The sequence below is a fragment of the Seriola dumerili genome, unplaced genomic scaffold (assembly GCF_002260705.1).
Source record: "Seriola dumerili isolate Sdu_G_001 unplaced genomic scaffold, Sdu_1.0 BDQW01000003.1, whole genome shotgun sequence".
In the NCBI taxonomy this organism is placed as follows: Eukaryota; Metazoa; Chordata; class Actinopteri; order Carangiformes; family Carangidae; genus Seriola; species Seriola dumerili.
The window spans coordinates 12,318,724-12,342,897 of NW_019174258.1; the positions used below are offsets into that span (position 1 = coordinate 12,318,724).

General features: G+C 39.1%; 2 protein-coding genes across 5 annotated transcripts in view; one reads left to right on the forward strand and one right to left on the reverse strand.

The window, feature by feature from the left end:
• The window catches only part of itfg1 (integrin alpha FG-GAP repeat containing 1), a 147,496-nt gene extending 136,506 nt beyond the window's left edge, over nucleotides 1-10,990 (reverse strand). Inside the window, exons 1-6 of the mRNA XM_022745550.1 lie at nucleotides 10,779-10,990; nucleotides 10,375-10,459; nucleotides 10,000-10,133; nucleotides 9,020-9,077; nucleotides 8,492-8,569; nucleotides 8,297-8,391 (exon numbers count right to left, since the gene is read on the reverse strand). Coding sequence (XP_022601271.1) covers nucleotides 8,297-8,391; nucleotides 8,492-8,569; nucleotides 9,020-9,077; nucleotides 10,000-10,133; nucleotides 10,375-10,459; nucleotides 10,779-10,956 — 628 coding nt within the window. The 5' untranslated portion in view covers nucleotides 10,957-10,990. The remainder of the gene's footprint in view (nucleotides 1-8,296; nucleotides 8,392-8,491; nucleotides 8,570-9,019; nucleotides 9,078-9,999; nucleotides 10,134-10,374; nucleotides 10,460-10,778) is intronic.
• A 244-nt stretch (nucleotides 10,991-11,234) lies between these two features.
• phkb (phosphorylase kinase regulatory subunit beta) overlaps nucleotides 11,235-24,174 on the forward strand; it is a 106,361-nt gene continuing 93,421 nt past the window's right edge. For 2 of the 4 annotated variants that reach the window (XM_022745578.1, XM_022745562.1), the window contains exons 1-3: nucleotides 11,235-11,321; nucleotides 11,488-11,602; nucleotides 14,047-14,133. In XM_022745578.1, the coding sequence (XP_022601299.1) occupies nucleotides 11,539-11,602; nucleotides 14,047-14,133 (151 nt within the window). In that variant the 5' untranslated portion in view covers nucleotides 11,235-11,321; nucleotides 11,488-11,538. Of the gene's footprint in view, nucleotides 11,322-11,487; nucleotides 11,603-12,714; nucleotides 12,821-14,046; nucleotides 14,134-24,174 lie in introns of those variants that run through there. The other 2 variants (XM_022745570.1, XM_022745586.1) reach the window with 2 other exon arrangements.

Consider the following 24,174-nt stretch of genomic DNA (forward strand, 5'->3'; position numbering starts at 1 on the left):
CCCACCCCCCCCCCCCACATAACCACCACACACGCACACACACACACACACACACACACACACACACACACACACACACACACACACACACACACACACAACTGCTCAGATAAAATAAATGCAGTATCCAGGCCAGCAACAAAGTGAAAGGCTCTGCAGAATAAATCCGTCTCTAAGCCAATATGTAGGCCTACTCTACAGTGAGTGACTTCCACCCTGATCTATCAAAATGGCTCATTCACAAACATGGCAAAACACAGAAGCAGAGAATGGAGCTATGCTATTCCCAGAAGAAATAATCTCCTAAAACCATTACAGGGAACAACGTAGGTGCAGTAGCTGTGGGGAGGATTATGGCCAAACCCTCTCTCATACACACATATACACACTTTCCATCCTATTTTGCACTTTCTTTATGCTGTGTGTGTGTGTGTGTGTGTGTGTGTGTGTAAATATAAAATTCTTCACAACTGTAACAAGCATAGGAAAGCTTATTTCCATTGCCTGGAACAAAGTATGTGTGAATACAGTACGTGGATCAGTGGAGTGTGCCAACATCAGGAATAACGTGCATTGTATTAGCACTGAATATACTGATATGTCTGTATGTGTCTATTTGTGTAAAGTAATTAAATTTACAAAAGGTAGATCACATATTGAGACTGTTGTAGCAACACAGTTGGCTTTGGACCAATATGAACACAAAAGAAACCTGACACAGAGCAGACTGGGTTAACAGCGATTATCAAGTGTTTGTAGTTTGTGTCTTTGGTAAAAATGTAAAAGAAAAAATGGCATGTGCTAGTGTTCTGGAGGTCAATGGTGCAACCACAACATCAAAGGCTGAAATCCAACCAGTAACATTAAGTACCCATCTCACACTGTTTAATTCAGCATACATTCTGTTGCTCTATACTGCTCTTTATACTTTATGAGTAAAGGTAAACAATGCCATAGCAAGACTAAGAGTCTACAGCCATGCTAGTGGCTCTGTGAGGCTGGAGTTTTCTCCAACAGCTAATGCTAACGTCAGCATACTAACATGCTCATAATGCAACATGCTGATGTCTGGCAGGTGCCATGTTCACCATCTTAATTTAGTTTATTGGTATGCCAACATTTGCAAACGAGTCATCCTCTGGGAATCATGATTATCGACAGCAAATTTGGAGCCAGTCCATCATCCATCAGCTAGATGTTGAGACATTTTACAGGATAAGTGAAAATGTTAACCTACTGGTGGCGACAATCATCCTCTGGGTATTAGAGAACATCTCGACCAAATTTTAAGTCAAATCGATTTTGTAAATGCCAAAATATTTCCCTAAAATCCAAAAATGTCAACTTCATGATGGGGTTTGAGGAAAAAAGTCAAAGTCAGTAGGGTTCATCCTATGGGGTACATGAATGTCTGTAAAAAAAAACAAAAAAAAAACAGTTGTTGACACATTTGTGTCTGCACCAAAAATTTATGGTGCACAGACCAACTGACCATCATCCATAGAGTCACACTGTTAGCATGTGTAAAAATACATATTTTATTATATATGAACAAGTTTGGGATTGGGAGGGCAGGATGACACTGGCAAAATATTATATGTCTATTTCTTCAAAAATACTTTAGTAGACACACACAGTCACAGAAGTGACTCAGTATTTACAACTGCCCTTTGTACATGTCCATGTATTTTCTTCTAGACAAGGGAATTTATTTTGGGACAGAACATGGGGAGACAGTACAACCTCAGGCTATAGTCACACTGCTATGGATATCAGAGAGTAAATGCTCTGCTTCATTTATTCCTATTACTCATTTATCTGCAAAAACACTTGTGCTTACCAAAATAAACACAGCGTCTCTCCCCATTTGACGTTGCGCCAACTTTCCTGGAGGCAGAGATGTTACAAACAACACACCTCAAAGGGCTAGCGCATCGCACCAGGCCCTCCTTACACGCCTGTGAGCTCACTCCAAATCTCTATAAAATGGGGAAATTAAAACCTGAGGAGCAGCAGTGAATGCAACTGTGCAATTGCTAATGAAGATATAGGTTACACGTGGCTGTGGGTGCCGAGGCTTTAGCACTGGGAGATGTTTTTCTCTGTTTTGGAATGTGTAGACTGAAAAGACAGTTGTTTAGATTCTTGAAAATAAGCCCAAATTCATTCTGTTTTGTTTTGGCCTTCTATCCACACTATGCCAGTTTTTTCCTCCACTGAAAACTGATCTTTCCAAATCCTCACCCAAGTGGCTAAATTTGTGTGGATGGGGAAACTTAACTTTTAAGTTTGTCAGGCTGTTAGAATCAGACAGGCTGACAGTTAATCAAGATCTCCTTAGCCATAATTTATTTTGGGTGTAGTTAATCACAATGTGAAAACCATCATTGATATAGCTGTTTCTTTTATAATATTTCTATACAAGTATGTGGTAGAGTTATATGAAGATGACTCTCACTCTATCAGCACAGGAATGCTTTGAGGCAGTGAATCAGGCTGTCTGTCTAATGGGGCTGATATTTATGAAACTGTTTGTTGAAGTGCTGATTTTGATGGTTGCACATCATTCAATTTAACTCTGAACTAGCCTCACATATAAGAGCTCCAGGCGAGGTAATAAAACATCATTACAATCATTATTATTATAGAAGTGAATTGCTATTACTATTATTTAAAATGCCTGCAATGTCCTTCCTCACTGGGTGAATGTCTCTCTCTGTGATGCCCCGATTACCAAAATGGCTATTAAAAATGCCTCATTCTGCCATCCAAATGTAAACTTAATCCCTGTATAATCAATTCCTCTTCTTGGCCACCCTTGTTAGGTGGCAAATCTGTTCTCTTCCCCCCACCATCACTGCATTATTAGTCAGACAATCAACAAGCCACTTCGACACAGAGCTAGTTTAATTGGATGCTGCACAGAGCATTACCATACCCGTTGCCTAGCAATGGATTCTTATGCCAGTTTTGCTGTCTTTGTGAATGTTTTGCCCAAAATGGAATCTATAATTACTTTGCAATTACTACCTTTTCCCTCAAACAAGTTCTTATCATGCTTCCTGATAGCTTCCTGCCCAGCGGTGCTCTTACTGAATTGGCATGAAGTGATAGGGTCCCTGCGGGTTACTTATCCTATACCAGAGACATATCTAATACAGGTGAATATTCCCGGCGTATACCGTTCAAATAATAAGGGCATCTCCAGTGGTCATTTGGCTTTGATGATTACAGAAGCTTTGAGGATTATTGAGGCACCTGCTCACATAAGTCGACTATTGTATAAACCTGAACCTCCTGGCTGTCCTGCAAAAGCTGTCCTGCTAATTAGTTGTCACTGTGGTGAAAAGTAACCAGAACAGAGCAACTACATCTACAAAGCCAATTCAATGCTTAATGATGTCTTTGCTTTTGTGGTGCAAAGAAATGATAGCAATATATGGCAACACGCATGTTTCTAGGTGCTAACCATAACCAGCCAAGAGGTTTAAGGCATGGTTCTTACAGAGAAAAATCCCAGTGGATCGGTGTGAAGGACTGCAAGCCTAAACTCCTAAACTTTTCTTAAATGTAAATGATATTTTATCCGTTCCACAACTCCTGACACTGTGTAATTTATTTTTGACTAAAGCACAAAAGTCACAGAATGAGCTGGAACTTCCTTAAAGAGACCTGAAATCCCTCTGTGTGAGAGGACAAACACCAAATAGCTGGGAAACAAAACAGCACCAACACAAAGCTGTTATGAATGTGCTGCTGTTCGAGACACTGGCTGGAGGAGGATGATAGTAACAAAAGAGATTATGAGCCATATGCTGTATGTCGCCACCAGGTGGGTTGGCTGGAGAGTCTAATAAGCGGGGTAAATGAGGCCTTGACACCAGCCAGAACACAATTCCAGACTTTCTTTCATTGGCAGTGCTGATGTAGTGAGGTCAGCCAATACACTACTGTTTACAGCTATGACACTGGGGACTGAGATTGGAGTCGTGACATGGCCCTGAAACAGCCCTCATCCTCCTTGGACCACACTAACAAAATACCTCCTGGTATTACTGTACTGGCAGTTTGAAGTGGGGACACTTAGGGCTTCTCAACATAAAAACGCTGCTTAAAAACATGAGAGGTAAGGTATCCCACTTAAGGACTGTCTCCATTTATGGTATTTCCATTACAAATACTAATGACTAGTGTTTTCTCAATTTGTTTTGTGCCTACCTTGTGTTTTCATGTGTTACGTTACGTTGTCCTGTGATTCACTGTTGATGAATGGATCTAGTTAGGCCCTTTCATCAAGAACTGCTCTACTTGGATTTGTTATTCCACCATTACCCAAAGTGCCAAAAAAGTGAAAAAAAAACCTTGAATTGTATTAATACACAGACACATTTAGTCCCACATGGCTCTGTCAGATATATCTTTTGAGGGCTCTGTGTAATTCAAATAACTTTTTAAACTTTCAAACTTTCCCTGTTTATGAAATTTGCATTTTCCACACTAACTTAATTCTGCGTGTCTTCATGAAGATAAATTAAGATTAATGTGCATTCATACTCTCACATACTCATCAATATAACACAACTTTAAGGCATATTTAATTGCTATAAGCGACAGAATTACGTGACTAGAGACGTCTTATATGCAGTGTAACTTCAGCCGAAACAAACACTGGAAGACTACACACAATCAAGAAAGTATCTGTGAAACAGCATTGCTGATGTTTGTTGTAAACAGTTACATCGTTATATACAGGGCTTTCTTTCTTTCTGTGTTTTTAGACTATACAAGGTTGCCAGTTTATTAAGCACACCTGCTATAGCTACACCCTGTGCATTACAATACAACATGTATGTGATTAGTATAACCTTGAAAGCTTATCATGTTTAGTTTTAGTTAAGACTGAGGCACTGACTGAGGTCTATATGGTCATTTGGAAGCTCTACAGTAGGTTGCGGTGCACTGTATTATACTGAGAGGCATTTGGAAAACCCAATGCCCTTATTAATTTTGCTATGGTGAAACACAAATCTTTAAAAACATGAGTGACTGCTGATGAGTCCCATCACCGCAAGCTTCCAACTCTATATCTTAAACTGGCTAACTAGCAGGACCCAGATTGTCTTTCCCTGCTTAAGCCACACAGTGATGCTCCATCCGGCACCGCTTAGAGGAGCAGGTGGTCACAGCAGACAGTGAGCTGAGCTGTGCTGAAGACTCGCCCAACGCCTTGCTCATAACCCTCCCACCCTTCCTCTGTCCTTTATCTTTCCATCCATCCTTTTCTTCCATTCTTCCAGTCATTCATCCTCTCCCACTCAGCTTTATTTCTTCTTCACTGACTGCCTCCTTTCCTCTTTCTCTCTCTCGCTGCCTCCATCTGCATGCCCACACAGTCAGTGGCAGCCAGGGTCTGACATCCACCAGATGTACAGCCGGTTCTCCTCCTCACACTCTGTTGTTTCCTGCAGCACATTCACCCACAGCAAACTGAATGTACATGAATGCACTTAAGAAGTCACAATGATTTATTCATCACTGTTTTTATGTGTTTGTTGTAGTTTGTTTGTGTGTGTGTGTGTGTGTGTGTGTGTATATATGGGCAGGGGAAAAGAAGTCAGAGGTGATTTCCTAGAGCAGAGACAGGCTGTGCAGAGCCTATTGAGGAAGTGAAAGAAGAAAGCTGATGTGCAGGCCATCACTCTGATGAGTTGTAGTACACTTGATAAAGCAGTAAAAACCAATGGCCCTCAACACAATCCAATCACTTTTAAAACAAACCACAAAACACTAAAATATTGCCACCAGGATTTTTTTTTTTTTTTTTTACATCTGCCACAAAAAGTGCAAGTTTATTGACATTGTGCTAATCCCTAAACAGATTAAATATGAATTAAAATCTGCTCTGGTTAAACTGTGACAGCCCTGGGAATAAAACCACATGGCACAAAAAGATACCTGCAGTGAGCATGACATGACTAAATCCTCTCTGATTACCTTAAACACGAGGATTAGTTTCCAAAGGGAAAAAAATCCTCCCATAAGTCTAAGTGACAGCGCAACACTTACTGGGCAGGACAGGAGTGAGATGCTGTAAAACAAGAATGGGGTGATTTCTCCATTCACTGGTGAAGAAAATGGCAATTCCGTTCTCTCTTAGTCAACCTGAAAATTGACATTAAATTTGGCATTGGCATTAAATATATGATTTGGTCTCTTATTTAGAGTTTCCTCAGGGGAACCTTTGTGGAATGTTCTTCAGGAAGCAATGTCTGTGAATTTGTGCCGTTGTGTGACATTTACACCTTCATCACTTCTACATCCTATTAGATTTTTGTTACAAGAACAGGCAGAATCAGAAAATTTGGTGGATTTTTTTCAACGAAAAATCAGAAAGCAGATCACATAGATTTTATGTTTTCATTGCACCCAGAAGTTTTGCTTTCAGCTAGAAGAGGACACTCATCACTACAATCCACAGTAAGCAGGGTCTTCTTGTTGCTGTTGCAGACAGCTCAGAAAATGCTTCAGGTAATAGAAAATTCAGAGGAAATCGTAAAGAAACTGCAAATGAACTGCTAACTACACACCACAGTCCCGCTAAATAGACAAAAACAAACAAACAAATAAATAAATTGTTAACAGTGTTTTTGGACTGAAATTTGTGTTTTTCACACAGATTTTGGTGTTTTTTCTTTTTACTAATTTGCAAGTTTTTAATAATCTAAATTAGCAAAGTTAAATGGCCAAATATTTTATTTAAATAAATAACCAAAGAACCAAAACCTTACAGGTTCTTAAAAGTTCAGGTTCTGAGAAGCTTCACGTTAAAGTTCATTAAGTTCTTATCGTGGAAAAGAGCTGTGCAACTACTATGGGTTAGTCTACTTTGATGCAGCAATGTTTGATCCATTCCTGGAGTTATTTAAAGTGTGATGTGTTATTAGGTATGACCAGCCTATTTCAATACGTGTACATCCAGCCAGCTGTCCAACGAGTGCATTAATACTAAGAGACGTGATTGCACCTATGAGTGTGGACATTTCAAGTTCAGAACCGGTGGAACTACTGTAAAGCAGTATGATGTGAAATTAATAAAAGCATGTTCAGTGCATGAACAGTGTTTTAGCTTCAAGTTCTACGTTGTTATGACATTGCAGATTACACTTGAGACTTCATGGTATGTAGCTTTTGAGAGGATACATACATGTATGATCAAAAATACCAAATCTGCCAAAGGCATGCTATTCCATAGGGAGTAGCATGTAATTAAATGTGCCGAATTACAAGCTTTTTCAAAAACCACCTCCCAAGATGCTAGTACCCCAAAGGACATGTCATTTCAGCAATGGCTGCTCTTTGTTCCATTTCAGCTTCTTGTAACTCAGTGCAGGACTAAATTGTGTTTTGTACCTGTTTCTCTCCTAACACATTAATACTTATTGATCCATGTAGGGAAACACTGAAAGCCCATAGAGGAGGAATAAGCCACAAAATAAAAGAACGTGGTATGGATTAATGTCTCAGTTGTAGTGAATCAATGGCACATGACTCGATGTGCACTCAAGAATGTGAGGTGCACAGCCGACAGTGGGGTCTGACCGGAGTTAAGCATGTTTGTATTTTCTGTGGCTGTGATCACTCACAGGTTCACTGTTCACTGCAAATACCCACAAAATATCAAAAACATTAAATGAAATTCATGAGCCAAGGCAATAGTAGGGAAGATGCTTTGTGTTACAGTGTTTTAAACAGGGTCTTTCTGTATGCTCACAATGGTCCTAATATAGAAAACTGACTACTTTTGGGAGATTACAGTTATATGAAACATTTCAAAACACTTTGATAGATATTAAGCAGGGAGTCTGACTCATTTCCAAGAGTTTTTGAGTGTAATTTGTCACATAGACTCATGCAAAAGGGCCTCTTTACTCAAGAGAGAGAAACAGGAGAACAGGATAAAAAAAAACAAAAAAACTCTTGATCACCTCGTGTGACATCACCTCAAATTTAGCCTCCAATTTGCCTGCCTCCAATTATCTTCGCACACAAACCCACACGCTTATCAGGTTACATGACCACTTAGGCTATGAAATCTGGTGTTTAAAAAAGTACGAGTTTTTTGTCAAATCTAAAATAAGGTGTAGTTACAATTGTAAAAATATACATACTGTATGTTGCAGGAAAATGCAAAGATTTGATAATAATTCCTCCTTAGAGTATGCTGTCTGCTCTGAAAACCCTCCAAAGAATTTACATATTTTTCTCATGTATGTTTGCTAAAACATCACTGACTTACCAGCGGTGAAGTCCATGTTGAGGTCAATGAACGCATTGGAATGAGGGATGCGCATGCTGACAGGTGAACTCAGTGCATTCCGCCAAACTGGAATTCTAAAGAAAAGAAAAACCACGAGGCAACAGCAGGATTTAAAAGCTGAGAGTGAAAGAAATAAACATAGCAAATTGCAAGTGAGATTGAGAATTACATTACCTGTTGGTGAGATAGCAGACTTCAGTGGATATCCCGTCGGTGACTCCAAAAATATCTGGGATCATGTCCCCATTGAAACTGTGGGAATTTTTTAAAATTGAAATTAAATCAACACATATCATTAAAACTTGAGTTAACAGTTTATTAGATAAATATTGTACAAACTAATGCTATAGCCCTGAAGTAAATCCTTTACTGTGTTGAGTTTTGTGTTGACAGGTGTAGATCCAACTCTATAGTCGTTTTTAAGGCCATACTCAGTAATGTTGTTGTGATGGACTGCATCATATTGAGGCGTTTCAAATATAGTTTTCATTTGATTACACTGACGTGCCTAGTAAACTGATAACTGTATATCTTAATCTTATCTGAGATTAGATATACAAATCATACATGTGTTTTGACATCAAACAATATTTCAAAATGTTTGATTGGAAACTAAATATAAGGATCATTATTTTTTCCATAAACATCAGTATAAGAAAAATATCTAGAGTTTATGTGAAAACCATTCAGATGGATACTTACTCCATAACAAGGGGTTGATCTGTAAAGGTCTTGTTCAGGCTGAGCCAACCACCCATATCTACAGAGGATGAACAGAAGTGGCTCAAATCAGGCTAAACAGTAAATATCCAAAACAATATATCACTGTACACCACATTATAGTACCAGTATATTGTAAAGTCATTTTATTGTTTCCTAGATTATGGTTATTGCTCTATACTGAATGATAACAGGTCAGACAGGCTGTATTCTATTCAAGTGTCCCAGTAGGCCATGATATTGTAACAGTACCAAGCCCCTGGAACTGAAACAGCTAAGTGGAAATCAGCCATCACCATCACTGATGGTATTTATTCCAGTGCTTTTCCTACCTGTGAAAAAGGCCAATGATAATAAGAGGGCATTTGAGAAAGACTTATGCTTTTTAACTACCTGCCTAAATTAACACTTCGTCTACTTTGCAAGAGTTTAATTCACAAAAGACACAAGGTGAGCTTGCTGTACTGAAAGTGCAACCAGACGGGTTTCTTTCATTTGACTGCCAGATTTGATTACTTCATTAGAATTACCTGATTTTCTTCCCTTCACTTTAAAAAGTTTGTCTATCTTATACTTTACAAGTAGTTTTATCTTTATCATTTCCACATGAATCAGATTCATATACATTCTCCACAACAGACTCTACAACCAACTTGTTGTTGCAGTAAATGGTGGAACTAATAAATATAAAGATGGCTCCACACCCGCAGTTTCTGAAATGCAATGCAGCAGTTAGTTATGTTATGAATTACACCTGTGTGACAAGTTGAAATGTCTACTGTGAAAATGATCAACTCAACTTTACTTCTACTACACAGAAACAGGGGACCATAGTCCCAGTTTGTTACGTAGTAAAGTATATGTACCACAATTTATGGCACTGAAAAAAAAAAAAAATAACAACAACAATGAGGATGCTGGGACTGATCAAATCATATCTGCTTAAAAAGGTGGAGCTGTACCTAATGTCTGGTTGTTCCCCCAAAAGATGAAAACAATTGTTTCTGGCTTGGAGTTCATCTCAGCTGTAAGAAGGACATCCATCTGAGAGTCTCCATCATAGTCTCCAGGAACCACACTGGTGATGATAGTGTCCCTGGAAATGAGGGAAGATTGTCCATTAAAATGAGAGTCATCACATGGCGTTCCTGATTTTTCTCTGCTCTTATGTAAAACATTCCCTCCCACAGAGTAAACATGACCACTCTGAGGCGTCAGTTACTTCCTCAGTACAACGGAGAAAAAAGAAATAATGAAATGGCATGTCACATATCATAGGTATATGGATTTACACATTATAACTGAAAGGGAAAACGCACTGACTGTAACATATTTACCTTGGGAAAACTTTTTTAGAGATTTGGACTTTGGGCTTGAAGTAAGGTGGTTTCGAGTCAGCCAAGAATATCACCAGTTCAGACTCTGGAACAGTAAGAAGTCAACACAGGCATTTATATTCATTAAAGCTCAGTTCATCTTCACCACAGCCGCTCAGTCTTTTTCACAACGACACAGGAAAGAGCTTATAGCACCGCAACATACGCTAAACACACTTAACAGATACATGGAATTATACCGCTGATGTTGTCATGTACAACACATGATACACAATATATACACAATGCTATCCATTATTATCCGGACATGCCTACATTACAAATCCACCGTACGTAATTTTATGACACGATACGTACTTTGCTAATTAGCTAACATTACATAAAGTACTGAAGCATTAACATACGTTCTCTGATGATGAAGATGTCTGTCTGTTTATCCGAGTTAAAATCTCCAAACGCTGCCACCGTCCCGGAATTTTCGGTACCGAAAAGGTCGGCCGTTACATCCTGAAGAGCAAATGTGTTGTTTTGTATCACAAAAAGTAACAGAAATGCAAAAATATTTGATTTGGTTATCCACATCCTTCTGCTTGTTCAGCTCCTCACAACAACACCAACTGCAATACGGCACTCTGCTTTACGACAGGGTGAAACAGCAGCTTTCAAAAAAAAAATAATCACGTATTATGTTAAATATCAATTTTGAATTCAGACATATGTTCTGCTATTTTCATTTCATTGGTAAGATTTGGAACTAATGCAATGAAATGAGAGTAAACAATGCGATATTTGCATTTCCTCGTTTACGTTAGTGTCGTACTCCGGGGTAGTTTGACAGTTGGCAGTTGTATCAAGCTAAAGAGAGTTCGCTAAAGCTAAGTCGGAAAAGACAGGAATTTACTTTCAGCATAAATGCGCTACATTTATCAAGCTGGGCAGTAGGTAAGGTAAATACATTATATCGAATATAAGACCATTATACTACCTTATATGACGTGAAACTTTGCTTAAACAGTAATGAGTGACTTACCAAAAGGCCACTTCAATTTTTTACATTTATGTTATTCATAACAATGGTTGATCGGGAGCCATGCTGCTTGTTTTATTTTGAAGGATGATCCCGGAAATCCTTTAACGTTCTGGCAAATTTGAGGCTGTGTAAACATGGCGAGCCTGGCAGATGTCGGTTGGAAACTCCTGGAATTCAAAGCCCGATCAAAAAGATCAGGTCTGACTTTTTACTTTGCATGACATCCTACTGTGTCCTTCCGTGTGTTTTGTGCCAGCGCTTGTGTGAAACTGTCTGCTTGTAAAGCCACCGAATACCGGGTTAAATGTGACTTAATGTGTCCATTTAATTTGTCCACTGCAGTGACGGTACAAGCATGAAAGGTCAGAGGTGTAAATGTGCAGCGCTCAGGAGCTATTTTTAAGAACTTCTCAACAGGTCTCCTTTCGCTGTTATATCTCACCCATAGTTAACTGTAGCCTACTGTGTGCGCTGCATGAGGTGTAAGTTTTATCCAGAGGCCCTGTGAAAGCTGTGCTTTTCTTGCACTGGTATCTGGTGATCTCATTATAACAAATTAAAGGATGTTATAAAATGTAGGGATAGAAACATCACAGCAAATGTTATATATCACCACATGTAGGAACACCATTATTTCTACATAATGATACAACTGAGAAAAACACCATAAATTAGTCTTTCCAGCACTTTGGGGTATAAATCTATATAATTGTGTCATTGTAAATGTAACTAGCTATCCCACCTGTAATTTTTTACCTGTAGTAAGAGTATTTTAGTGTGCTAAATATAGATTTCATAACACTGTTCCCCCATAAATCAAGTAGTGTCATAAAGACTGCTGTTGCTTGAAAATTCAGTATCTGCTAAAAGGCAGCTTGCATAGAGAATAGAAGGAAAATATATCCTAATCTTAGTGCAAAAATTCTGAATTTTAAATTAAATTTAACCTAATAACTTACACCTGTTTTCCAAGTTTTCATTTGACGGCTGTATTAACACAGCAGTACAGCATCCTGTAGGATGTTATGGAGCATTATTGGCAATAACTAGTCAGGTACTGTCTTTATTTAGAGACATAGTTATTCTGTTAAGGTCTTTTCTTAATTACATTACCATCATATAATAATTCACCATTATTCTATATCTCTCAATGGTTAGAATAACTTTAATTCTGAAGCAAATACAATGCAGTATAATTTTTTTGCATGTTGTTCATGATCATCATCACCCCAGGGTGTAATTCATCGTTGATTCATGCATGTCTAAAATCTAACTCTGTGCTACTAACTCCTTCCTGTGAATTGCTGTAGATTTGTGATTTAGCTGAGAGAGACGATTGGCCTTAATTTCACCTTTTGAGAATGGCTGGTTCAGTGGCTGCGATTGGCCGGCCTCATCGGAAAGTTCATAGACTCGGTAAGTAGTGGCAGCAGAACTGAGCAAAACAATGCAGTCAGCCACGCACAGAAGACCAGGGGGACCTGTAAAGATCATACGGAAATAATAGTCTCATGGTCTTTAAAAAATATTTTGTGAAGTTGACTGAAATCATGACACAATTATTTTGTTATCACTTTAAAAACAAAATATGTTACACACTTGTGCCCTCTTGGACTGTTTGGAATCTGGATGTGCAAAATAGTGTAATACTATACAGTATATTTACCTTACTGTGAATTGATCTTGTTGGTACAGTGTGTTTTATGTGGGTTTAGCTATTTCAAAAAAATTACACAAAATACATTTACAGTATAAATGAAGTCCTATAGTTTACTGTGTCTGTAAGAGTGTTCAATGTCTGCATCACTGAAGTTAGTCATGGGATTGTTTAAAACCAGCCAAACACCAACAGTGCACATTTGTCTGATCTCATGTTAGAAATTAAAATTGGAATATTGGACTTCCTCTATGCTCTTTTATAGTGTTATCTTTAAAAGAGATGAATTGGCTTTGTCCCCTGCAACTTTTAAGCTGATGGAAATTATGCTAATTTCAGTTAGAATGTGAATTTTTCAGTACCTGTGGTATTGACCGAAGGTCGAACCTATTAAAATGCAAATCTCAGCAAAGTGTAAAGTGTCCAAGAATCGAGAAAGTATAACAGATGGGGGTTTCCCTCAAACTCTCTCAGCTCTGAGGAAATATCTGGTGGAAAGTCACATATTACAATTAGCATTTTTAGCTTGTGGCCTGAATGTTTGGTCTGTCGAGCACTTTGAGATGCGGTGTGTTGCAGTGAAAAAACAAATTTACTGATGGCATGTGTTTAGTTGTTTTTTCTTCTTTTGCCTTTTCTTTTTATTTACTCTGGTGCTCATTTTCTCTTATATTCATTAGAATCAGTAAGATTTGATTACAGAAAGATATCCACAAGCTATTGCTATCTGAAGACCCATTTTCATTTAAACATACTGGAATATAAAATACAAGACTCCCAAGAAAAACCTTAGGAATCACCATGAAACTTTAAGTTGAAACCAATTGATTATTGATTTCACCTTACTCCATTTTAGTCCTTAAGACATAAAACCAATACATCAATTTAGGACAAAATGTTGTAAGTCAATATTTGGAGTGGAGTAACACTGGTTACTGATTAGAGAGCATGCCCCTTTGCATCTAACAGATGTTTTCTTCTATAGGTTCCATCTATGAACCTCTTAAGCTGTCCAACCTTCAGCGTGAGGATGAGCCCCTATGGGAGAAGCTGGACCGCTACTACAGTGCCGGTATGTACACATATTCACTATTGTCAACCTATCAATAGTGTGAAGCAGGGGTTACCTAAAATTGACGTCATCCGAAACTAAAGGCACTGCTGTGAACCAACAAATCAACAGTTCTACCAATTGCAGTATGCGTGATTGCAAACTACATACAGGTTAGAAAGAAAAACTCCTCTTGTCACCGTGTTCCAGGAACTGATCATTTTTCTCTCTGAAAACATGCATCCCGGCTGCAACATGGCCAACATGGAGCTAATGCGACTGTGTTTTGCCATTGTCGATATTCCAAAATTGCAGCCTTGGGTATCGTGACTGCATCTTGCAGACATACAGTATTGTTTAGAGACAAACTGTTCTTGGCTGGCTGGATAAAAGTGGGCAAGCGGGTTACTGGATGTTACAGAAGCACTGGAGCTCTGGTAACAACAGGTCGACTGACTGTTCTTCGTGATCGAATAAACATATAGCAGATTACAGGGAAACACTCAGAGAAGCCAAGTACTTGCAGTGACTGCTTTGTTGTGACATCATAAAGTTACATAAGTCCTGACGGCTCGTTTTTAAGGCTCGGTTTCTGAATACAGGCTGTGTACATTTCTCTGTCGACTTAGTGCTTTGATACTTTCACAATATTAATATACAACCTAGACCTGCATTATAATCAAAAATGACACGGAAATCTACCTTTATACAATATGGGACCTTTAAAAACCCAGGAGCTGTTTGCACCAACTGTTATTATGTTTACTAGTTACAATGTTAGCATTACTATATGGAGATTTACACAGCACTCAAATAAAGCTATGTCCACAAGCTAGAACTGCCATTTGTACCTGTTGAGTAACTGACAAGATTTGCTAATATAGATCGACACATTTGAATTGAGGTGTAAAACAGGCAAGGGAATATGGTCTACATTGTACATGCTTATAAAGTAAGCAAAACATAATAATAAATAAATAAAGTCATCCCTACATTTGCAAAAGGTTGTTGCAAATCATTAGTTTAAAGTTGGTAGCTAAGAAAAACTCAGGAAGGACACAAACTCAACAAGTGGCAGATTTACATATGGTGATGCAGTAAAGGAAACTGGAGCTTCACTAAAGGAGAGATAAATACACATTAGTAGTGATTGCTAAATTAGCAGCAGCTGTGAGTGCAGCACTGAATCAGCGAGTGCTACCTCCCAGTACACACAAAGAAATCACACCTCACTGCCTCGCAGCTAAACATATAGTATCACTAAGATTATCCCTTTGGATATCAACAAAGTGAAAGCAGCTTTACTAAAGAGGTGAAGAGCCCAGTAAAAAAAAAAAAAAAAGAAAAAGAATTTGATGTGAAATATTGCTGTTTAAAAATGCTTGTGTGACTGGGCCAAGGGTTAAAGAAGGTTAAACAGCAAATCTGAAATGTGAGCAAATTGCTGTCAGATTTGTTGCTGCAATGCCAGTACACTCACTACAAATGGAGATCAGTCTGTCTAATGATAGACCTTTCCCTGACGAGGTCTTTATTTGTCATTTTACAAACAGTATATGTGTAACTAATAACATTAATGATGGTTTCATTCCACCTAGTTACCGCCAGTAAGCAATGCCAGTGAGCCAGCATGTATAATAGCAGGGCCCTGGCACTGCAGCACCTAAAGTGAATGCAGCCATTGTTAATCTTATTTGCTACACCTGTGTCTGATGAGTCAATGTGTCTGCTGTGAGAATGGTCTGTGTTTACGCCACACACTTTACAAGTCTTGATGAGAGGAGAAGATGTAGTAGTTAATGAGAGACGTGGACCAAAAGACACAGTGAAACAAGCAATAACATAATTTAAAAGTTGCAGGTGTTAGTGTTTAGGAAGTACTATGAATTTAAGTATGTGAAAGTGCAGCTCGCAAGCCTAGGTACACTGTTTTTATCAAAGCCAAATATGGAACTGCAGTAATTGTGGGTCACGAACCAAAAAATATATATATATATATATATATATATATATATATATATATAAAGTGTTTATTTTGTGTTTCTTTTGTGATTATTTTGCTTTATGGTGACAAACTAGATCCATTCTCCTTTTTATTTCACAGTAAAAATCAATATCGAATGGAGCTAAGGAGCAAAACGAGGGGATGGGCCGAACATGCTACTTCTTCTAATCAGATTGAGTTGGGTTTAGTGTGCAGAAGTAGGGATCATGTGTTGCCTCTGGCTGTGTGTGGCTGTTAGATTCTGGTAATACAGCTCAGGATGCTGTCCCCGAGGATCAGGGCTAGTTTTGCCACTGTGGACACGAGCTGCTCTTTTCTCAGTTGCTTTTTTCTGAGGTAACGAACAGCCACAGACACAGAACAGTAGACCAGGAGGAAATTCATACATTTATAGTTCATTAGTGTTTTTATAATGGTTTTCTTGCTTCTTTAAGACAAATGATCTGTGATCTTACATATTTGATAAGCTACATTTGCCTGTAGTTATGTACTGTGTGTAGTTGTAGGGATGTGAAAAACCTGACACATAACACATGTCATACCTGCTTGGAGCTTGCCAGTGTCTCTGTACCTATGACATTTAAGTGATTGCAGAACACAGTGTAGTCCACAGCACAGCATGCTGCTGTTTCGCAGGCTGTGATGATGAGGTGTGTTTTGAAATGTTCAACAGACACTTGTTCTCTCCCCTGCAACCCTACACCAGCTTCATCTACAAATCCTGGATCATGTGTAAACAGTTACATCATCTGGGTTGGTGGCAACTGACTGCTGCATATTTAAGAGTTGCAGAGCTGATAACTCCAAACAAGTCGTAAACTGAATCCAAATTTAGTCACACATGTTGAATCGAGTAAGCTGGCAACGAGACGGTGCTTGCTAGAGGCACCTAGTGTGAAGGAACCATATACACAACCTGTGCCGCAGAGTTGCTTCAGTCCAGAATATATAACATTTCTTTCTCAGTAAATATAGTATGTATTTCCCAAATATAGAATGTTCATATGCCTTGTTGTTTATGGTGCTTAAAAGTCACAGTACCCTTAATAAAAAATTAAATAATGTCAAACTGATATACATTTCATAGGGGCATATCTATCACAGTAGAAAAGAAAACTAACAAGACAGACAAATCACAGCTTTGGGTCAGGATTCGGCTCAGGCGGTGGATTTACTTAAGACTTAAATGTAAATTACAGCTTTGCCAGAAGTAAGCTGTTTCTTCTCTAAGCCAGGTGTGGATTGAGGGGTTGTTAATGCATCCTGTCCTGTGTGAAAGCAACTCTCCTGGTCTGGATCAACCGTTTTCCCACATGAATACACTTCTGGCAGATATGACACAGCCCATTGGTCTGCCCTGATGAAGACAGGGCAGCATGTTTTTGTGTGTGTGTGTGTGTGTGTGTGTGTGTGTTTGTGTGTGTGTGTGTGTGTGTGTGTTAGATGCTGTGGCTGTATTAGGCTGCATGTGTATGTGTTTGGAAAAATAACAGAAGACAATAAAAAGAGCTCAGTGTGCAACAGGTGTAGCTGTCCGTTGGAACAGATTTGCTGCTATCAGCGAGCACAGCGTTGCCTCCAGCATCAGCTGCGTTGAAACCCTCATAGATTTACAGAGGAAAGCCGCCACCAGATTGCAGTATGTTGAAAACGCAGCGTTGAACATTGGGCTTGTTTAATTGTTGTGTTGGGTGGCGGCTGGAAGCGCTTGTCCAAATCGAGCGGGGAACAAAGCCAACATTGTTATCACCGGCACCCAGACCTGCCTGCCAATATACCTGCGTTCTCTCAGTTTCAGGGAGGAAAAGGGGTGGAGAGAGGAGAGGTTGGGGTGACAATGACAAATCAAACCAGTTACATTTTTCCTCCTTTCTCTTTCCTTGTTGTTTTGTTGCACAGCCGCCCCCAGCTCAGTCGAAGGCAGCAGTATTAAGCTTACACTGCTGTTGTGATAGGGGTCTTGTTTTCCATTATCAAGGAAAGAATAACAGGGGAAAGTTTACCTCCATCTCTCATAGTTCATCTCTCCATCACCTCTTTCTCTTTTTTTTCTCCCCTCTTCTTTCACTCCCACACTTTCCTATGGTTCCTTGTTTATGTGGCAATGTGGCCACACTCCATTGACTCACGCTGCTTCCTGATAATACTAGAGGCAGAAGGCACTATCGCTCTGCCGTCTGCCTGGCACCGATTAAAGACTGGAGAAAACAATTTTTTTTTTTATATAGTCATTAAGAGCTTATTGCAAAAACATATGGTTATCTGAGTTGTCTTTTCTTCACATTGTTTTAAATATTTGATTCTTTTTCTGTCCTTTATTTTTTTCTCTTTTTTTCTTTTTCAGCTTCTCAGATTCCCTCATCTTTTGCCATGTTCAGCCAGTTCAGGCCAGTAGAGTCACTTGGTAGAGCACATACTACTTAGGCTCAGTCCTTACCTCAGTGGCCGTCGATTTGGATCCAGCCGGAGCCTTTTGCTGCATGTCATCTTCTCTCTGACAATAAAGGCATTAAACTGCCCAAAAAATAATTTTAAAAATAGCCTGTAGATTATTGTAAGTGATTGAAAGCTCCTTGCAAATAAACATCCCTTTATATTGCGGACCTGTGTGCAACAAAAACGCACAACACTTATATAACGTATATACTTAAATAAGCTGATAAAATACAGGTAAAGAAAGTTGTGCATTCATGTTTTTATCATTTGAGAAATATAGCTAACATTAAGTCTTTTATTTCGGCCACAGATCTGGAGAAACTCGCTCATGCTTTTATTTTCTCCCACAACTGTAACTCCCTATATACCTGTCTCAGTCAGAAATCAATCCACCTCCAACAGTTAGTCCAAAATGCTGCAGCTCAGCTCCAAACTCAGTCCAAACAATGTGTTCACATCACCCCGGTCTCAGCATCTTTACACCGACTGCCCATTTATTTTAGGATTGACTTAAATATTATTTAAATTTCTTTTAAGGCCAAGCTTGGGCTGGCCCCTCTCTATATTTCTGAGCTTTTATCCCCCTATGAGCCAGGACACAGTCTGAGATCCTCTGGTGGTGCACTGCCGGCCATTCCAAGGTCTCGGTTGAAAATCAAAGGAGACAGGGCCTTTACTGTCAGGACCCCCAAACTTTGGAACAACCTTGTTTTGTCTCACTTTTTAAGACACATTTTTATAAAAAAGCTTCTATCATGTAATGTCTAATTAAATTCATTTATATTTTACTTTGATTTGTTTGTATGTTTTATATTGACTGGTGTGAAGCACTTTGTTACTTGTTTTGAAAAGTGCTATACAAATAAAGTCTCTTATTATTTGATCTATTATTATGACAACACAGCGTCCATGTTGAACTAGGAAAGCTGTTTTCCCATGCCCCCAGTCTTCATGCTAAACTAAACTAAACATCACCTCCTGCCTTGAGCTTGTTCTAGACATGAGATTGATATTGATCTTCTCTTCTCATCTGACTCTTGGAAATAAAGCAAATAAGTATCGGACTTGGGCCGATATTCAATAATATTGAATATCATGATATGTCCTGCCATATGCAATATTTTTCATTATATCATTTTTTTTTCTTTGCAGTTTGTACAGTCTGTCCTGTCGCTGAGTTCAACCCTCATTTCACTGCTTTGCTTACTGTACATTGTACAGTAAGCTCCCACAGCAGGTGTACATTGTACAGTAAGCAACATGGCATCATATATCACATATAGCAACATCTGGGCTGGGCAGTGTCAAGATATTACATTTTGGATATTGCCAAAACCTAAGAAGTATATTTCCTATAGTGATGAATCATTCCTTTAAAATGTATATATTTCACTATGGAAGTTCAGTTATCTGTTTCTACTCTGTCAGCATTTTGAGACAAGTGGGGTTTTGTAGTCAGTTCATTCATACTTCATTACACAGTAACTCATGTCACAGATGTTTTATTGCTGGAAATATTATATCAGCATCAGCAGAAGTAGACGGACAAGTTAATGTTAAGACTGGCATGAACAATGAACATCACAGTTGGTGTATTTCCATATTTTTCCTGTAGCATCTGCTGTGGGGGTGTACAAATATCATCTCACTGTTTCTGACTGTATCTTTGCTCTCTATTTCTATTTTCTCTTTTCAATCTATCTGGCTGTATTTCTTTTTTCATCATCTTCTCTCATTTTCTCCACCCTGTCAGTGCAGTGAAATGGCCCATTGTAAAAGAGCAGATTGTGTGAGTCTGAGACATTAGCTGCTGATTTAGTGGGACATTAGCTTGATGGATTGGTAGGAAGAAAACTCCCAACAACAGTTGATTTGCATCCGGAGAAACTTGGCTGAAAATGAACAACGTTCAGCATTCTCATCGTTTATACTCTGCGTCTAATGATGACTTCCACAGCACTGTGTCACAGAAGATGAAACATCGAGTCCTTCACAGTTAAAAGAGTGGTATCAGAGCACCTCAACTCTTTTTATTCTGTTTTTTTCAATATACAGTTGATATAACTTTTTGACCTGACATATTATGAGGATGGAATTTTGGAAGTATTTATTTTCTCTTAAAGGCTGATTGTATGTCATCATGGTTCCCTCTGTTGATGCTGATGATGATAATTTAGTCAATATTCATCATTATTGACAGCACAGTTAAAGATCTGTATTTTGATTTGTCATGAGGTATGTTCCAGAAAATATGAAACTACAAGTGCTGCCCTCAATGGATCTATAATCTGAAAATAAGAAGCTCCTACATACTATCATGACAGATTTGGCTTTCTAGAACAGATAATGAATCTTTGGCTCCCTCAACACTTGTGGTTAACAAGACAGACAGCACATTGAGCTGAACCAGTGTGTGTTTCTGGTGTGTATGATGACCAGTACATCTTTTAGCCTTTCACATTCTGCCACAGTCAAAATTAGCCTATACCCAATGGCACTGTCCTATTACTGGTTAACATATGAGAGCAATCCAGATGAATCGTGAGGGGATTGAGTGTGTGTGTGTGTGTGTGTGTGTGTGTGTGTGTGTGTGTGTGTGTGTGTGTCTCTCTCTCTCTAAGCATGCGTGTTTACACTTAATTTACTCTATGCTGAGACCAAGTGTCCGTACAAGGACACAAAAATCAGTGACTATATTAGTCTTTGCGCGTGGGCCACTTTATATTCACGGTTCATCTTTTCAAATAGAGTTACTTTATAAAATCCAGGGTTATATACAGAATGAGTCAGTTTAATGTTCTGAGACTAGCGATACAAAGTAGTGTGTACGTGTGTGCATGCATGTGAGTGTGCACCTCATTAGCATGACACTTGGAGGTGGGCTACCTGAGAGGTTTGTTAATATTCTGCCCAATTCCCCCCATCGACCTCTTTATCTCATTGCTAGTGTAACTGTCGCCTTCAATTGACCAATACACACACAAACATGCACACACAATCAGACATACTCACACGCACAAACAGATTGACACTCCCACCCCGTTTCTCTCCCAGTACCCTTTACTTTGACTCTTTTTATTCACCCATGCACACATACATGCTCTTTTTTCTGTCACACACACACACACACACATCTTCTGTATCTCTCCTTCCCTCATCCCTGTGTCCATCCATCTCTCTTTCTACCACTCTCGCTCTCTCCGTCTCTCTTTCGCTCTGTAACAAACAACAGTGCAGAATGGATGTCCCCTTCATTTGCTCCGGCATAATGTTCTGATGAAAAATGAAGTGATCCCTCCAGACAGATTAGTCATCAGTGAGGGGACCTCTGCAGGAGAGGAGGATATGAGTGTGTGTGTGTGTGTGTGTGTCTGTCTGTCTGTCTGTCTGTGTGTGTGTGTGTGTGTGTGTGTCTGTGTGTGTCTGTGTGTGTCTGTGTGTGTCTGTGTGTGTGTGTGTGTGTGTGTGTGTGCGTGCGTGGGTGTGCGAAATAGATAAATTACTTTCCCGGAGGCCTTCTGTTTGAGTAGGTAATATTTCAGCATATATTATTGGAGAGCCTCGATCTGTTCGCATTAAGAGCTTTCATCCGTTGTTCTGTCCTCAGTAACTGATGCTGAGCATGAACTTTTGTGAACTTGAACCATCTTAGTTTATCTTCGCTCGCCTCTTTAGTGCAGTCAGATTGTCGTAGTCACAACCTCAGCTGAAAAATGTCTTCCTTATTTCCACAGAAGTGACCTTTGTCATTATCTACTGTAGACCTTCCCAGTCATTCTGGTAACACCAAAATAATATATACGTGTTGGTACTTTCTCTTCACACTAGCTGCTGCTGGCACTGTAGTGTTTCAGACTTATTTTTGTTGTTGCACCCTCACCCCAGTGAGCATTGATATGTTGATTTACATGTCGAAAGATGTCAAGGCAACTGGTTGCACTAGAGGAAGAGTCATTTTCATGCACTTAAGTAATCGGGTTACAGTTGACTTTCTTCAGGAAGCTGATTCTGTTACTATCACGTAAACAAGAAACCTGTTTTTTCTGATCGGAGAAATCATGTTTACCCAGTTAGATTTTTCCTGGCCACGTATACTATACTGAATGACTGTGTTTCTAATTGGCTACTTACAAGTACTTATGTGCATGGCAAAGAGACAGGGAGGTGGATGAGAGAGATCCCCACATCGAGTGATATGTTCTAGCATTTAAAATTATTCCAACTAGAGTCAAATTAAAGCCTTTTAAAGTCTAAGTTAGTCTCTAACTCCAACATGTGACTATCTGTTAAATTCAAACATATTTGTGCTGTGAGGAAAAGCTGTTCTCTATCTGTCTGTCCTCTCACTGCACTGTCTGCTCCGACACATGCCAAAAAAAAGTTGTCTTCTTTCACTACAGTTAAAATCAATAAGCCTTCTAAAAGACGCTTGGGTGTAAGGGAGGAATTAAACTGACTGATATGTTGAATGTATAGGTGGATTTACAGTAACCAGGTAACTGCAGTGCATACGTATAGTACACTATGTGTTCTCCAGTTACCCATCTAACCTAGTTTCGCTAAGTAACCCTGTTACTTAAGTCCATGTAAATCCACTGAATAAGTTTCTTCCACTGGAGACCAAGAATGTCTGTACAAAATATACATGCAGGTTATATTTACCTGCAGTATTTAAGCTTTAGGTGAGTAATAGTTATAGTATTATTATTGGCATTTGTAGTTTTTTTTCTTAGGCAACTTTTAAGGAACAAGATGTTGGGTTAAAGTTTATGTTTGAGGTGCAAACATGAACCACATGAGGAAGCTTCCATGGGCGATTTCTTCATTTCCACTCTGATGCACCAATGGTGCAGAAGCAGAGAAACACTGCAGGTCATTCAATTTTATGTTTTCTAAGTGTTTTACACTTAAGAATGGCAAAGTCTCTCACAGGGAGATCAGAGATCAAAGTCAGCTACTGCACACCACTGACATGGACATAGACCAACTCTGTGTCAGATTGTGCAGCACAGTCAAAGTCTTCTGAAGCTAAACAATGGCATCGTGGCTCCAAGTGATATTCCTCTAGGAATTGTTACTTTTCGTCTATTGCAGCCACACTTTCCATATCACAGTTCACACTTTGCTCTGTTTGAATAGGTATCCATCTGTTGTCACACTCAAAACAACTGAAAGAGCTCTGCTCCCAGTGACTTCATTACATTAATTTTAGCTTACTTTGATCAAAGAAAAAGAACTGTCTGCCAAATTCCTGTGCCCGGCCTTTTTCTAAATTGAACTGAACACAATCAAATTTGCTTCAGTTTAATTTGTTTGAACCTGAATATTCATAAGTGGAACTCAGAAGAGAGGATGAGGCAGTGGCAGCAGCTGCACAGCCCGTGGGAGGTCACAGGTCAGGCAGTGCCAGCAGACTAAGAGAGCTGTAACCCTGCTTGAGGAGCTGAAAAAATATTATATTTCCACACTTTACAAATGTATCCTGGAACAAACAGACCAGAAGCAGAAAGAGTACCTGCTGGCAGTCAAATGCTGCATGACTCTTGTCTGACACTGCACTGCTTCTGATGCCCAGCTGACACAGCAAAACAAAAAAAAAAGGTGCACAGTCGATCTGGCAC